This window comes from Callithrix jacchus, chromosome 19 (assembly GCF_049354715.1).
Source record: "Callithrix jacchus isolate 240 chromosome 19, calJac240_pri, whole genome shotgun sequence".
Taxonomy (NCBI): domain Eukaryota; kingdom Metazoa; phylum Chordata; class Mammalia; order Primates; family Cebidae; genus Callithrix; species Callithrix jacchus.
The window spans coordinates 51,765,693-51,783,566 of NC_133520.1; the positions used below are offsets into that span (position 1 = coordinate 51,765,693).

General features: G+C 39.7%; 1 protein-coding gene across 8 annotated transcripts in view; it reads left to right on the plus strand.

The window, feature by feature from the left end:
• Nucleotides 1-17,874, plus strand: part of PCNX2 (pecanex 2) — a 309,710-nt gene that overhangs the window by 17,236 nt on the left and 274,600 nt on the right. For all 8 annotated transcript variants that reach the window (XM_035280793.3, XM_035280794.3, XM_035280799.3 and 5 more), the window contains exons 2-5: nt 8,710-8,915; nt 9,654-9,774; nt 10,528-10,564; nt 12,543-13,913. In XM_035280793.3, the coding sequence (XP_035136684.3) occupies nt 8,710-8,915; nt 9,654-9,774; nt 10,528-10,564; nt 12,543-13,913 (1,735 nt within the window). The remainder of the gene's footprint in view (nt 1-8,709; nt 8,916-9,653; nt 9,775-10,527; nt 10,565-12,542; nt 13,914-17,874) is intronic.

Here is a 17,874-nt window from a genome sequence, read left to right on the forward strand (position 1 = left end):
TAGACTCAGCCCATGCACTCAGGGAGTTTATAATTACTTGAAATAGAATCCATAAAAATGTGGTAACTGTCTGTGAGTCGTGCAGATAATCATTGATTTGGACATCAGAATGTTTAACACATAGTTACACTGAACACTTTACTAATTAATCAATAAAGAATAATAAACATATACTGTGATGTTGAAAATAAGTTTGTATCTATGCTTTCCTCGCCTTTCACTTGTGATTCATTGCTTCTCGGTGGTCTTTTCTTGGTTCCATTTCCCTTTTTCCCCTAGATTTGGTCTTCTCTCCAAGTCTGTTTTTGTATTTCATGATCTCCTTTCTCCCGTGGAGAGTCGGGGCACTGTATTGGCTTCACCTGTTGCATCTGTGCTAATGATAGGTGCCCTCCTCCACACTCCCCTCCATGTCTTATCTAATTTCTGCATCACAGTTGAAGCCATGGACCTCTCTAGCCTTCAACAACAGCCCTGTTCTCTGCTTTCTCCACCTGCTCCAATTGGACTGCCTTGATGCAAAGATAGGACAGCTTGCCTGTGTGAGCCTTCAGTTGTGTGCCCTTCGGTAGTGTTTAAATATTAGTTTATCCATCTTAATCTGATCTCCCCATTTAGGTGTTGAGTCCCTGTATAGAGATGGGGTTTCTCCATATTGGTCAGGCTGGTCTTGAACTCCTGACCTCAGGTGATCTGCCTGCCTTGGCCTCCCAAAGTGCTGGGATTACAGGTGTGAGCCACTATGCCTGGCCCATCTCCAGAATATTTTTATCTTCCCAAACTGAAATTCCATTCCCATTAGGCAATAACTCCCATTCCCTTCTCCCCCATGTCCCTAGTAACCACCATTCTACTTTTTGTCTATGAGTTTGAATACTCTAGGTACCTCATCTAAGTGGAATCGTGTAGTATTTGCTCATTTGCGATTGCTTTGTTTCACTTAATATAACATCCTCAAGGTTCATTCATGTTGTAGCATGTGTCAGAATTTCCCTCCTTTTTAAGGCTGAATAACATGCCATAGTATGTATAAACCACATTTTGTTTATTCATTTATTTGTTGAAGGACATTAGAGTTGTTTCCACCTTTTGTCTATTATAAATAATGCTGCTGTGTACATGGGGGTACAAATATCTCTTTGAGATCTGGCTTTCATTTCTTTTGCATGTATACCCAAAAGTGGAATTGCCAGATCCTATGTTAATTCTATTAATTTTTTTGAAGAACTTCCACACTGTTTTGTGTAAATAAAAATATAGCAACTTAACATGTGTTACCTCCTTTCAATATCACCTTATAAGAGTACTCATTTATTCCATCTGGGTGCCATGGCTCAAGCCTGTAATCCCAGTACTTTGGGAGGCCAAGGTGGGCAGATCACTTGAGGTCAGGAGTTCGAGACCAGCCTGGCCAACATGGTGAAACCCCATCTCTACTAAAAGTACAAAAATTAGCTGGGCATAGTGGTGTGCACCTGTAATCCCAGCTACTTAGGAGGCTGAGGCAGGAGAATGGTTGAACACAGGAGGTGGAGATTGCAGTGAGCTGAGATCTCGCCGCTGCACTCCAGCCTGGGTGACAGAGTAAGACTCCATCAAAGAGAGAGTATTCATTTATCTCAACAATCCTGCCATTAATCCTAGTGGTCTCAGACGTTCTTTTAGAAATGTTTTCAGAATTCTAACACTAGCATAGGAGAACAGTGACAATAGTTTCTGACTGCGTTTGTCATGCTTTACTGTTTTTGAAGTGACCTTATAGAAGAATCAGTTCGTGTTTCAGTGTGTATTCAGAAATGTAATTTCATCCAATGCTGCAACAATTCCATGAAGCAGATTGCCTCTTCCTCACCTCCTTGTTGTTGGTCCTACTTCTGTCTCCATTTGTCTTTCTACGTGGATGAGTTTGTAAAATGTATGTAAAATGTAGATACCAACTTTTTGCTTCAATGCTTCACTAGCCTTCTGTGCTCTTCATCATGAAGAACAAAGTCCTAAGCGTAATGCCAAGATCTTTCATTTCTTACCACTTGGCTCCAACTTCAAATGCCCCATGGCTGTGATTCCCAACCATTTGCTCTTCCTGGAAGGTCCTTTGCTTTTATCATGCTGTTTCCTCTGCCTGGCTTCTCTCAGCATGCTTTATAGTTTTCAGATGTGACTTCTCTGAAATAGTTTTCTTGGTCTGCCAACCCCATCCCTCAATCTGAGTTGTGTACACCATGATTTACCTGAATGACAGCACTTGCTGCTCTACTTTGGAATTCTACTCTACACATCTACTCTTGTGCTTGACTTTGAACTTGATATGTATAGGGACTATGTTTCTTTTGTCTCTGTACTTGGTAGACTTTTATCCATTCTCGAGTTAAGCACTAATTTTCAACTGGGGGAGGGTTGATTTTGCACCCCCTCTGGACCATCTGGAGATATTTTTGGTTGTCACAACTGGAGGGATTGCTACTGGCATTTAGTATGTAGAAACCACGGATACTATTAAGTTGACATAAGTTTGTCTTGAATAAACTTATTGATCCATTCCACTTATCTCAGTGTACATTAAAAATATAAATATAATGTTAACTCTTACCATGGTCATTTAAAATGAAAAAGCCAACATAAGTTCAAATTCCTTGACTATACTAAACATTCATTTACTAAGTTATCCATTCAGTATTCTTTATCAGAAGAGAAAAGAGAAAGGATTGGAAAATTATAGGTGCCAGCTTTTTAAATAATTTTCAAAGTGAGGAAGCCTATAAAAATTCTCATTTTAATGACTCTGCTGATATGGCCAAATCTAACTTCCTAACCTTTGGCTGTTTTTTCATCTTACCATTCCCTGCACCACCATCTTAACGATCTAGACACTCACCTGCCACCTCTTTATCTAGAATTTCTCTCATCAAAGCTGCACACTAAGAAAGAGGTCCAGGAAGCCAACAAAATTAGAGCAGATTTCATAAGAAACAGACAGCAGACCCAACAAAAGTCAAATAGCAGACCTGAAAGAAAGTTCTTTTCTACTTTTTTGTTCATCTTACTTTGTAGGACAGAAATTCACGTAAATTTTGAGAAACTGTCAAATGTCTTGATTCTGTCTACCTCATCATTTTTGAACAGGTATTTGCAAGGGGGGCCTATTTCTAAGGGGAACTGCATGGAAGGCCCCGTCCATAACCTTTGGAGGCAGGTTCCTATATGTCAGGATGCATTCTGTATGCATCTATGTTGAGGGGTTCTTGGCCTATATTTCTGGGATCTGAACTTCTGCTGGGCTTATTCTGATTTTCAACATATAATCACAAGCTCCAGATTTTCTGATAAAATACTAAGTTTGTTTAGTTATTTTTTTCATAAAGGAAATGCATGAACTATGTAAGAAATATTTTGAATCTGAAAACTTGTAAATCCCTTCATATATATAAATGCAGAGAAATGGTAGTACTTCTCTGTCATGTGCTTTTTTTGGTATACACACCTGTTCTCAATCCCTCAAAGAATTATAACTTACTGAAATAGGACCCAAGAGTCATACTTGAATGGCACAGGCAAGATACTAGCATCTACCTGTGAAAGGAATGAATGAATGGAAGGGAGATGGATGACCAGATGGACAAAGGTGCTCTCTCTTAATTTGACAAAATGGATTAACAAAAAAGAATCTCTGTTATCTCTGAAGCAGATAAGACCACTCACATTCCTCAGTCTGAATTCTATCTTTTTGGATGAACCTATAGTTTTCAAATAGTCGTAGAACTTGTAAGGCTTCCAAGAGCTTGAGTAGGATGTTACAAAGCCCACAAATGGCATAAATAACCAGACTAAGCAGTTCCCCAGAGCCAGAGGAAATGCTCTGGCATACAGCGGAACCATCCCAGCACTCTCGGATGGGCATATAAATGTCAACCTTGAGTGTGACTGTCATGTTTAGTAGGTTAATGCCTCATTTATTAGGCCACATACTCTGAGTAAAAACATTTTCCAAATTACTTGAAACTTAACCTTTAAGCAGGAAAACTCAACTTATTTTAGCCACATTGATGGGAAAGTTTTAAATGTCCCTGCCTTCTCTAACAGCATATTGAATATCATAGACCATTTTCTTGCAATTCCAGGTATCATATGATGCTATTGTAGTGATAACCTCAGACATAACTGAGGTTTCCTTGTGTCTCGGAAAATACTCGTAGACGTGGCTTTGCCTCTTTATGGGTACGTTTTCCTTTTTCTGGTTTTACTTTTCCCATGACTTCAGCCGTCATTTATCAGGTCTTGTTATATTATTGCACCTATTTCTGTTCGTTCCTCATTTTCCCTTGTAGTGTCTTCTGTGAGCGGGGAAACTGAGTTTATTAGGGTTATTTGTGCCATGTAAATGAATTATGCCTAGACCAAGAGAACAAAACATTCAATGAAATGTCGAGTGGCTCCCTTTCCAGTCACATGCAAGAACCTCACTGTTAGACTTGGTGACCTAATAGATGTCATCTCCCTTTCTGAGGCACTTAAAAGAGACAAAAGAGTCAAACAGAGAGAGTTCAGAAGATCACCTTTAGTGTGAATGAACTGATATTTGGGAATGTGATTGATACTAACATCTATAGGCAAGTGGACTTCCTCACTGTGGACCCCAGAGTCATAGAGACTTACCCATATGGTCAGAGGCACCATGGGTAAGAGGCACCTTGGCCCTCTTTCCTTGGGGCCTGACACTGGAGACCTTGCAGTAGAGGAGCCACCCAGACACACCTTCTTGGCCCAACCAGCTCCTGAGAGGGAAGAAGGGGAGGGCATGAGAAAGACATGCCCCATTCCTGTTCCCCAAATCACTCATCAGAAGTCACTGAGGGTGGAGTGAGTCAGGGGCAGAGAGGCCAGCTGTGTAGAGGAAATAATCCCCTCTTTGGAAACCAAAGAGTCGGGAGGAATTGTCTCCCTCTCACAGTGGTGTGTTCTGACTGCCCAGAAAGGCCACATTTTTATTAATTTCTCCTGAGTCTCTGGCTCTCTGTCAGGTCATTGAAGTTGCTAGGTACCTAACTTACAGAGAGGAGGAGTTCTGTGGGCTCATCAATGCTGCAGCATTACCCACTTTACACCCAGCTTCTTCATGTGCGGAATGAGTCTATTCATTTCCAGAAGACTTCTTCAAAATCAGCTTGCAAAAGCCAATTGATGATGTACCCTTATGAGGTATATATCATTGAAGGTTGAGCCCCCAAGAATGTCCTTCTTTATGTATGCACACAGAAATCCTCAGCAGTGGTTGATTCTCACTGGGCATGGGCATTGCTTATACCTAATCCTTACTCTGCCAGATTTTTTATCTGTCCAGGCCATTCAAGAGATGGGAAGCAATAACCCATTGGGCTGTAGTTAAAAACCAGAGTGATATAAAATGGCGCAGCTGCTATGGAAAATGGTGAGGCAGTTCCTCAAAAAATTTAAACATAGGCCAGGCACAGTAAAGCCTATAATCCCAGCACTTCAGAAGGCTGAGGTGAGTGGATCACCTGAGGCCAGGAGTTTGTGACCAGCCTGGCCAACATGGTAATACCCCGCCTCTACTAAAAATACAAAAATTAGCTGGGTGTGGTGGTCCGTGCCTATAGTCCCAGCTACTCAGGAGGCTGAGGCAGGAGAATTGCTTCAACCCAGGACGTGAAGGTTGCAGCGAGCTAAGATTGTGCTACTGCACTCCAGACTGGGTGACAGAGTGAGACTGTCTTGAAAAAAAAAAAAAATAGAATTACCATGTGATCCAGATATTCCTCTTTTGGGTATATACTCAAAAGAACTGAAAGCAGGGCCTCAGATACGTGAACACCTATGTTCAGAGCAGCGTCATTCACATAGCTAAAAGGTAGATGCAACCCAAATGTTCATTGATGGATGAATTAATAAACAAAATGTGGTCTAGCTACACAATGGGATATTATTCAGCCCTCAGAAAGAAGGAAATTCTGACACAGGCTACAACATGGATAAGCCTTGAACACATTATGCTATGTGAAGTAGGCCAGTCACAAAAGATCATGTACTATATAATTCTGATTATATGATGTATCTAAAGTCATCATCTAATCATAGAGACAAAATGTTTAGTGGTGGTGGCCAGGGGATGGGGTGTGGGGAAAGTGGGTAGTTAGTGTTTAATGAGTACAGTTTCAGTTTGAAAAGATGAAAATTCTAGAGATGGATGGTGGTGGCAATAACACACAGGTAAGTGTAATTATCACTACTGAGTTCTGCATTTTGAAATGGTGGCGATGGTAAATCTTATGTTGTGTATATTTTACCACAATAAAACGAAAGTTGATTTTTTTTTTTTGAGACGGAGTTTCACTCTTGTCACCCAGGCTGGAGTGCAATGGTGCGATCTCAGCTTACTGCAACCTCTGCCTCCTGTGTTTAAGTGATTCTCCTGCCTCAGCCTCCTGAGTAGCTGGGATTGCAAGCATGTGCCACCATACCTGGCTAATTTTTGTGTTTTTAGTAGACTGGGTTTCACCACATTGGCCAGGCTGGTCTCAAACTCCTGACCTCAGGTGATCTGCTTAAATTTTTAAAACCCAAAATAAGAAAAAGTAATAGGGGCTATTAGTATTTAGTGTGCAATTAGTATTATTTAGTATGTAAATATAAATAAGAATACTAAATACTGTTAGTAGTATTAGTTATATTTAATTTAGAAGTATTTAAATTAGCAAGTAGTATTAGTAATATTTAATTTAGAAGTATTTAAATTATTAGTATTAGTAATATTTAATTTAGAAGGATTTAAATGAGGAGTGTTTTAACTTACTAGTAGTATTTAGTATGTAAATGTAAGGTTCATATTTACCAATGCATCTTTTGTAAATATAAACCTTATCTGCTGCCAGATAGTGGACCTGGTTTTATTATGTATCTTATATTATACAGTTATTCCTTCACTTACTTGTTGCTTTATATTTATTTGTGCACTTTTCCCCCCATGACATAATAAGAACCAGTAAGTGTTGGTGGAAATCTCTTACTTTATCTTTCACTTGTAGATCATCTTCCTCTTTTTTGTGCTGTTTGTTTGGCTATTCTGCTTTAGGGACAGGCTCACCTAGAAGATAGGCTCTTGCATGGGACCATGGCAAGCTATACAGGGGCTGCTTAGGCACGGATATGGACTGAGCTCCACTGTCTGCAAGCCTAGCTATGTTTAGGTTATGGCAAAGACTACACTGATTACTGGATTTCCAATATTCTTTAGGGCAGACCATTGATATAAGCATCACTTGGATCATTGAGGCTGTCCTGGAGATCACCTTGGGAAACTCGGGGATCTCTTTCTACCCCAAAGAATAGGAATGTAGTTTAGGAAGGACCAGAGGACCTGTGATAGTCCATGGTCCTGGAGAGAATTAGGAAGGTACATGGGAGATGCTACAGAGTGGGACAACTCCACCAGTCCCAGTGATTCTTTTTGTTTCTTTAGGGGATTTCATAGAATTGAGCTGAACCTTACTATAGTCACCATGCTCAGATCAATTTTTTCTTTTTTTTTGAGATGAAGTTTCGCTCTTGTTACCCGGGCTGGAGTGCAATGGCGTGATCTCTGCTCACCGCAATCTCTGCCTCCTGGGTTCAGGCAATTCTCCTGCCTCAGCCTCCTGAGTAGCTGGGATTACAGGCACGCACCACCATGCCCAGCTAATTTTTTGTATTTTTAGTAGAGACGGGGTTTCACCATGTTGACCAGGATGGTCTCGATCTGTTGACCTCGTGATCCACCCGCCTCAGCCTCCCAAAGTGCTGGGATTACAGGCTTGAGCCACCGCGCCCAGCAGATCATTTTTATCTGCTGGAAATATCCCTCTTCCTTTTGGAAGTAATACCTTTTTGTGGTCGCCTGTGTGTGTTACAATCCTAGGGAAATCCATGGCCTGCAGGTGTTACCCCAATGGGAGGTCAGGGAGGGGAATGGAGGAGTGATTACTCTAACCTTTCTCTCTTGTTTTTCCTTCTGTTCTTCACAAGGCTTTTTGTGTTTTGTTGATGAAAACAAATACATTCCTGGCCTTTAAGACCAGATGCATAGGAAGATGCATTGGATTAGGCCATGATAAGAGCTCATCAAACGTGGAGGCCACATGTGGTTGGCTCACACCTGTAATCCCAGCACTTTGGCCAAGGTGGGCAGATCATCTGAGGTCAGGAGTTCGAGACCAACCTGGCCAACATGATGAAACCCTGTCTCTACTAAAAACACAAAAATTAGCCAGAAGTGGTGGTGCATACCTGTTATCCCAGCTACTCGGGAGGCTGAGGCAGGAGAATCATCTGAGCCCAGGAGGCGGAGGTTGCAGTAAGCCAAGATCTCACTACTGCATTTAAGCCTGGGTGATAAAGCGAACTCCATCTTAAAAAATAATACAAAAAAAATTGGAGAGGTTTCCTCAAATATATCTTTTGTTCTGTGGGGTTCCTGCTCACAAATCATGTTGGTTATCAGTCCAATGACTACAGAACCTGAGAAACAAAAAAGACTTAAAAATATAAAAAGATAGCAGCTCTTTTTCCTCAGGTATTTGAACCAGTAAAACTTACAAAATTAGTCAAATTTGAAATCTTGCCTAATTTATGTTTAATACATAGTCCAAACATACTTCCAGCTTTAAGCAGAAAGAACATTTTAAGCAGATGATTTTTCTCTTTCTTTTCCTTCTTCAGGCTTTTCCTCCAAATGCGATCCTTGTATTTTTCTACTGCAGTTCAGTGACTATTTTCTTCACAATCATCAAATTGGTCAGTTACCGCCTACACCTCATGTTTGATAAAGGAGAAGTAATTCAGCAAAAGCCCTCCAGAAAGGAAGAAAAGCCAAGTAGAGACAAGGAGGCCAAAGGTGAACACACAACAAGTCACAAAAATCCAAGGTAATAGTTCCAATTAACGTGACAGTTCAAAATTTAAACGTTTTTATCTTGGTTAAAATAAGTGTTTGTTATCAGTTGTTTATGAAATCACTAGTACAGGCAGACAGAAATATGTGCATTTTTCATATATTTAAAGTATAAAATTGACATTCATAATCAAGATGGTTTAACTGGCTATCAATATGACCCTCTCGTATGATCTAGAATTCATTTGCCTTAGGCTTAGCACTACAAAAAATTTCACTTCACTGTGTTTATGTTGTTATTTAAATGCTTAGAGCATGCCAAAGTATTTTAAAAATAGCATGTGTGTTTGTTGATACAAAAGCGATACATTACATAGAACTGAAATATTGAGAGTATTGAGAGTTAGCATTCTTTTCATGATTCTCTGTATTATTCCTTATTGCTCCTTAAGATAGCATGTCCTCTAATTTAAGAATAATGTTTATTATAAGATTTATCTGCTGCACGTGGTGGCTCATAAATTTTACATTTTGGGAGGCTGGGGTGGGAGGATCACTTGAGTCTGAAGTGAGCCATGATCGTGCCACTGCGTTCCAGCCTACCCGGACAGAGTGAAACCCTGTCTCTTAACAACAACAACAAAAGATTTATATGTAAGGAATATGACAGAATGGACGCTAGGAAAAAAATGTTTTTGGACTAGTACTAAAAGAGTCATGCTTCTGTTTGATAATGTCATTCACTGTTCTTGTGTTTCTCATGTTGGGTTAGCAATAATAGGCAGATTCACAATGGCAAAAAGGAAGAGGCCAATCGAAACCTCTCCACGCCTCCCCTCCGCTGCAGCTCCAGAGGGCAAAGCATAACCTCTCATCGCTCTTCTGGGCCATTGGTTAGTGGTCTTTTTTCCTGTTTCACCCTTTTTGTGTTGTTTCGCCATTGATCTCACCTAAAACGGGAGTGTTCAGCAGCAGTGATTGTAGCTTGCATGCTGTAATCACTGGTTCTTGTACAGTGGAATATCTCATCCCAGGGTACAGAAATGGCCTGAAGAGTGCCTTGGGACCATAAAATAAATGCCCAGTCATGTGTTCAAAGCACACTCACTGGCCTCCTCTGCCATCCACCCTCCCTGCTGGGTCAGCCACACTGGTCAGAGAACCAATGTGCAGACCTTTGCTTTCTTCTCCATTCTGCTGTCATTCATTGAAGTCATCACATCTGCAGTGCCTTCCACCTGAAATGGATATCACCTCTGCTCTCCATTTCAAATCACACTTGTCTTTTTGAAAAGTTAATAAATTACCTTTTTCTAGATGAACTTTATTGAACTCTGTTCACCATAGTGTAAGTCATGGTTTATTCCTTCTCTTTTTACTTTCTTAGTGGCAATTCTCCCTTTGTCACAGTACAGTTGTCTTGGTTGAATGTCCATGCTTATGTATGTTTGTATCCATTCTGGTTCCCATTTTATAGAAGCTTAAGGAGAGTGGACATTGTATTTTCTCTTCCCTACATGCCATTTGGAAAACCAGTGACTACTGATCAATTATTGCCAGTAACGACTGATCAGTTACTGCTGACTGCCTGGAAATGGACGATCAGCTGAGTCATCTCTTGATTTTTGTTTCTTTCCTTTGTTTAGGAGTTGTCAGCACAGGAAACCGTAGAAGATCTCAAAGGTAAAATGTTGTCTATGTTTTATCACAGTCTTATCCTCAGTGAAGTGAAAAATATTTTTATAAAACAGAATGCCAGTTGATTAATTGAAAATAAGAACTACACCTAAGACTGCATAGTTGTATCTTGACTTTGTTTCTTTAACTCTTAATTTTATTTTTTTCTCACCAGTATTTGTATATCAAGTCTTAATTCAAATTGTGATATTTTGTTGATCATAATTCATTGTCATTTCTCCAGTCTGTGCCTCATTTCATATGGCTTATAAAGAGCAGACATGTAAGTTTTTTATTGATGATAATTTATCAATTGTCATCTATATAAAATTTTATTATAGTATATACATAAAAAACTGACAGGAGAAATTGTATAGCATTCTGCATATCTACCTTTATTTCAAGCTACATTTTGTTTTGGGGGAACATTCTTTTAACCTAAACAATTTTTGTTTTATGTTTTTACTGAGATTATTTTTGTCTTTTGACTACCTGCAGAAGGCTTAGAAAAGGTCTTTTGGAAGACTGAATTGATTCCTTTTTTCTCTGCAATTCTATCTGCTTTTCCACTACTATAAAACAAATTTTATACACTATTTCAATTTTGCAAATAGTGTAAAATTTAATTTGTTGTGGAAAACAGCTGAGATTAGCACCATAGGCCTGAACCCCTAAAATGAAGTTGCTTTTTTCATCATTCAGCTGTATCCCATTATAACAATTAGTACAGGATTATCCAGAGTTTTTTCCATATTATTACTGCTGAACTAAATTCACGTTAGTTAGATTTCTAATATTTTAGTTGCACATACAACTTAATAACAATGTTACTTTATGTCTGTTTTATGCACGTAGATACAAGCACATACCTTTTTCATCACATTAAACATATTCTTCCAGATTAGGTGTGCTATAGCTCATAATCTTATATACTTTGAATATCTAGTCTGGCCTTTTAATTTTGCCATCCCAATAAAAACAATAATTTCCTATTTTTGACTTGTGCTAGGAATTGCCGTAGAAGTTTTACATATATTATTTCATTCTGAGTCATAGTATATAAAATATACAGATAGCACTTAAACCCATATTCAGCTGCTAAGTCCAGTGCTTCTTAGCATCACTGCAGTAAAGCAAGGAATTTTGTTTTTTCCTTAGTCAAATCTTATAAACGACACCATCCTACTTGGTGGTGTTCTATAGTATTTTAGGGGATTTGGTTCCAGGATCCCCGTGGATACCAAAATCTGTGGATGATGCTCACATCTCTTACATAAAATAGCATAGTATTTGCATGTAACCTACACACATCCTCCTGTCTACTTTCAATCATCTCTAAATTCGTTAACATACCTAATACAATGATGTAAATGGTGTATACCTAGTTATAATGCTGTATTGCTTTTCATTTGTTTTATTTTTATTATTGTGTTTCAAGGACACAACAGTAAAAATAACACTAACACTGGAAGTGTTATTTAAAAAAAATAACTATTCATGCAGCCATAAAAAAGAATGAATTCACATCCTTTGCAGGGACATGGATCAAGCTGGAAACCATCATCCTCAGCAAACTAACACAGGAACAGAAAACCAAACACCGCATGTTCTCACTCATAAGTGGGTGTTGAATAATGAGAACACATGGCCCCAGGGAGGGGAACATCACACACTGGGGCCTGTGGGAGGGGAGGAAGGGGAGAGAGAGCATTCCGACAAACACCGAACTTGTGCGGGGCTTAAAACCTAGATGACAAGTTGATAGATGCAGTGAACCACCATGGCACATGTATACCTATGTAACAAACCTGCATGTTCAGCACGTGCATCCCAAAACTTAAAGTAAAAAAAAAAAAAAAGAAGCATCCAATTCCTTTAGTTGCTGGTGCTGTTTTAGTTTTGTTATTGTTCATTAGGTCTTGCTCTTGGGCATTACTCATTCATTTCTGATGCTGATAAAGTTGCTGTGTGTCATTTATTTCAGGTGTCATTCTATCAGAAGACCATCCCATAGCACCAGTGTCATCTACCTCACCTGGTATCAAAATGAAAAGCTTACCTGCTTCTCAAGCACACATGCTGGAAACCTCGCCCAAGTCAGCAATACCCGTAAAACCAGTTGCCACAGAAACTTTCATTAGTGTTAAAAGAAAGGAAAGAGGAAGCAAGGGGCAGCCTCCTTTGCGCCACAGATCTGAGGGTGGCTTAGTGGATAAGGGTCCCTTGAAGAAGTTGCCCCACCTGTCTTTGTCTCAGTATGACTTACTAGAAACAGATGTTTCTTTTCAGCCATGGGGGAGTGAGAATTCAGTCCTGATTCTGGAACCTGTCAGTCGTCCCCAGGGCTCCATAAGGGAACAGGTGCAAAGCACTTCACCTCAGGATAGCCTGAGCAGCAGCTGCCCTCAGTGTGACACCGTCGTGGCCAAGCCTGTGGAGGAGCCAGTGGACACATCCTGCCAGGTGGATACCTCCTGCCAGGTGGATACCTCTTGCCAGGCAGATACTTCCTGCCAGGCAGACACTTCCTGCCAGGTGGATTTGCCCTTGAACCAGGAATTAGACTCCTCAGATGGTGAAGTAGCTGTTACTCTCATCGATACTTCTCAACCCGGCGACCCACTGAGTCTACATGAACCCATTAAAATTGTTATCACGATGAGCAGTACTCCAAACTCCATGACAGATTTGGAAAGCCCCCTCCACCTGAAGGTGGTTGGCACAGAGAAGACCTGCTTAAAGTCTGGTGCTGAGCCAACTAACCAAAGGGTAGCCAGTTCTCCAAATGCGGAGCAGATCTCAATTCCCGTGATCACCCTGGACCTGCCTGAGGACGGGGGAGGCGGTATTCCCTGTCCCGAAGGCCAGGGTAGCAAAAGGACTCCAGAGAGACTGAAGGCAAAGGTATCCACCAATCAGTGTTCTGGCTACGGATCTGGGGAGGGGGAAAGTGCCACCAAGGATCACAGTTCTTCCTCACGGGAACCCTGGGAATCAGCATCCCGGCTTACACCTGATATAGCTTCCGAGTCTAAGGTGGGGAAAGAAGGCCAGATTATACTTGACCCATCATCTTGTAAGTCCAGCAATGAAAAGAGACATGCCCGGGTGCTCAGTGTGGACAGTGGGACAGATGTCTTCTTGAGTAAAAGTTCTGCAGAAATTATTAATGATAAAGAGAAAACAATGCCAACTTCCAAATCTGACCTAGAGGCTAAGGAAGGACAAATACCAAATGAGTCCAACTTCCTGGAATTTGTCTCCCTGTTAGAATCCATTAATACTTCCAAGGTGGCGGCATCCAATCAATTGAATGGCTCAGCAGAGCCGAATGAAGAAAGTGGGCTTCTCCGAGGTAGGATTCCATGTCAGTTCCGTTCTGATGATGATGTGGAAGGCAATACGCCTCTCTGTGGTTTGCCCTCTGCGATTTGATTTTGCCAACAGTGTTACAACTCTTGCGCAATTGTTTGTTGCTTGGCTTGTCATCAGTATTTGCTGAATGTGCCCATTCTAAGCTCTGTGATGAACATGTATACATATATTGTCTTCCTCTACCAGGACACTTAAGACATTTTCATAATTTTTTGGCTTCCCTATAGAAGGCAATATTATTTTCTCCAGAGAAATAAGTAATTATATTTTAATACTGTAGCAAGTACTCGCAATAGACATTTCTTCCTTTATGGAATAGATGCCTTCTGGGAAAGTTGATTCTAAGACAGATTTCAAATTTCTGTGAAGTGAATCTACTTTTCCTGCTGAGTTCCATTATAAAATGCAGAATTGGCCAATTATCCCATGTTGTACACATAATAAAAACAAACACTTCTGCAGCTCTTAATTTATGCCAGGCAGTGTCGTAAGCACTTTTCATACATTAACAAGGGTGACCGTATCTTGTGGTTTGCCTGGAAGGGTCCTCATTTACACATTTTGCCAACATAATTATTAAGAGCACTGACTTTCTCTCTCAAAAGAGTCCCCAGTTTAGATGATGAATATATAGTTACCCTCATATTAAGTCACTTACTCCTTATATAACTTTATGTTATGGATACTCCATTATCATTCCTGTTCTTCAAATGGGGCTCAGAAATTTTCACTAGCTTTCCCGGGTGTCTCGTCAGTTCAAGAGGTGCTAGAACTGAGATTTGATTGCAGGCAGTCTTGTTCCAGAGTCCTTGCTCATTAAAATTAAATGGCATTTCCTATATAAAGATAAGGTACATTTATCTTCAGATTACTTAATGTCTCTGGGCCTCGGTTTCCTTATGGATACAATGGTATTACTAGACTAGAGCTTTTATAAGGTCTTTTAGCTTTAAATTCTATTAATGCTGTGATTTCTGAGCGTATCATTTCTACATAGAACTGTGTTAAGATGGCATCTGTATAGTAGGAATGCTTATTGAAAGTTCTGTTTGCATATGGTAGCTCATTTTCTGTGCTGTCGTGGTAACGTTTCTAAGTGCTGGGATTTTTTGCTCTGCTCTCTGGACAGTCAGGGGTTTCTCTGACTCCGTAATGGTGTCTCTGAGTAATTTTCTCTGATTCAGTTAAACTTTTTAGCAGACAAGGCAGTATATAAAGCAGAAGTAGCTTGAGACCAACATTTTTAAATAAAATATTTGGGTGTTTATCATCTATCCAATATAAAGATTCATACCTCTAGACTAGCACTGTCCAATACAGTTTTCTGTAGTGATAGAAATAATCCATATTGGCAGTCCAATATGGTAGCCAATGACCACATGCAGCTGTTAAATAATTGAAAACGGAGTTGTGCAGATGAGAAGTGGCATTTTTGATGTTATTACGTTTTAATTCATTTAAGTAGCCACGTGACTATTGGCCACTGTATTAGATAGTGATAATCCAAAGGACATGAAAGCCTACCCAGAAGCAATGTGTCCAGTGGTTAAAACACTGACTTTGGAACCACATAGCCCAAGGCCAGATTTTGGTTCAGTAATACCAGCTTGGTGAGCTTGGACAATGGACCAACTCCATCTGTGTTAGAGTTTCTTCTATATAGTAGGAATCATAGTATGTTACAGATTTATTGTGAGGGTTCAATTAAGAAAATACGTGTTTGCTATTTGATCAATTTCAGTCTTTTATCTTTGTTTTCTTCTCAGAACTTGCTTACTGAAAGTTCTGTTTGCATATGGTAGCTCATTTTCTGTGCTGTCGTGGTAACGTTTCTAAGTGCTGGGATTTTTTGCTCTGCTCTCTAGACAGTCAGGTGTTCCTCTGACTCCGTAATGGTGTCTCTGAGTAATTTTCTCTGATTCAGTTAAACTTTTTAGCAGACAGGGCAGTATATAAAGCAGGAGTAGCTTGAGACCAACATTTTTAAATAAAATATTTGGGTGTTTATCATCTATCCCGTAGATAACATCTATCTTCTCAGGCCACATGTAAAGTTTATTTGGTTTGCCAACTTGAGTTTTTGCTCTCCTTAATTTTTCCAGCCAGCCACGTTCAATCAGAAGGGTTACATTGGAAATCGAGGTTGTGTGCTGGGAGAGATGAGGTATTCTGTGGAAAGAAATAGGCTTGGTTATCAAGAACGTGAAGGTACAGCAGGAAGGAAGAAGCTGGAATGAATTACATGCTTGTTTTAGGAAAGGACAGAGGATTTTAACTGAAGGGGAGAAAGAGACAGACAACAATGAATCTTTTCGCTCTTAGAAGGCCGTCAGTGTCAAACATGGCAAAGTAGATAGTTTTTCAGCAGGGCCATGTATCTTCGAGATTGGTAATATCCTCTCATTCTTCTTTCACTAAAGTATTTGTTACTGTAATCAGAAAACCCAGGGTTTGACTGTGTTTATGAAACAACATGATGGAGTTTAATGAGACTAGCAGCTTGGGAAATGTTCCCTAATCTTTTTCCTGCTCATTAGGAGGACAGTCCTTAACCTTCAACATGACTACAAAAAGATACCTGATTTTCCAGTTCTCTCCAACGCACTCTAATGTTGAGCCCAGGTTCTCTTCACAAAGGGCTTTAGGATTATCCTCAGGTCTCAGGAGTATCCTAGAATTCAAGGCTATGGAGAAACCACACACTCTTGTAAAGCCTTTAAACCATGTTTGTTTGCTTTTTTGTTTTTACTTTGTGGAAATAAATGAGGATCACCCAAATGAGGACAAGGCAAGTCTATTTATTCAGACCTTGCTTATAGGAAGGGAGTGAGCCATCATCACTTGGGTTCAGCAGCGACTTAAAGGCAACTAGAATGACAAAGCTTTGTAGTGGAAAAAAGGGAAGGCTTCTGATGTGCCCTGACTGGAAGTTATGGGTATTAGGAAGTTGGAGGTGGCTAACCTAGGAGGAGTGAAGCATTCTGTGTGCTTGGTTAGGGAACTGTATTTGGCTTTCTTTGAGTGGTCCTAAGTTGGAAGCAGGAACACACATTAGGGAAGCTGTCAGTTATTAATTAAGTCCTGGCCCTTGAGGGCTCATTATTACAGGGGTTATTGTTTGGCTTCCTGGGTGGTCTGCCAGAAGTAATGGTCTGACTTCCTACAAGCCTGACTTGTGCATAGTACTTTGGCTTCCTGGCCTGGTTACTCTGGATAATGGGTTGGTTTTCTCACCTGGTTGTTGCAGATTATTGGTCAGAGTTCTTTGTTTAGGAATATTTTCTGGCCATTGTCCATTTGTATATTCAGTCTCCTAACTTCTAAGAATTTCTAAGAAAATAATCATGAATGCATATAGAAACACTTATTGAAAAATTATCTATAACATGGAAAACTGAAACAGTGTAAATTTATAGTCAGGGTCTATTTAAATTATACCATATCAGTGTAATATTATAAAACTACTATTTTTGGATGATGTAGATGAATATCCAATAACATTAAATATTTACAATAGTTTGAGATAAATATGATAGGTATAAAACCACACCTGTATTATGACTTCCTTTTTTAAAAAAAAATAGTGCATATATCTAGGAAAAAGAGACTGGTGTGATGTGTATCAAATTGGCTCCAGTGGTAATATCAGAATTAAGAGTGATTCAAAGCTTTTTCTTTTGTATAGTTTTAAATTATATACAATGAATGCGTACTATTTTTATAAACAGAAACATTTCTATAAAGGTGTTTTTTAAGGAAAGAAGGAAAAATATAGTCCATATGTTGACTTACGTAATGTACCCATTTAAGAGAAAAGGAGTCTAAAATATGATAAAGAGATGTGAACAAATGAATTCAGAGACACTTAGTGTGAAGCAGGAGAGCTGTGTCAATATGCCTTTCTGTAATTTTTTATGAGGCATGATTACTGGCTAAAGCTA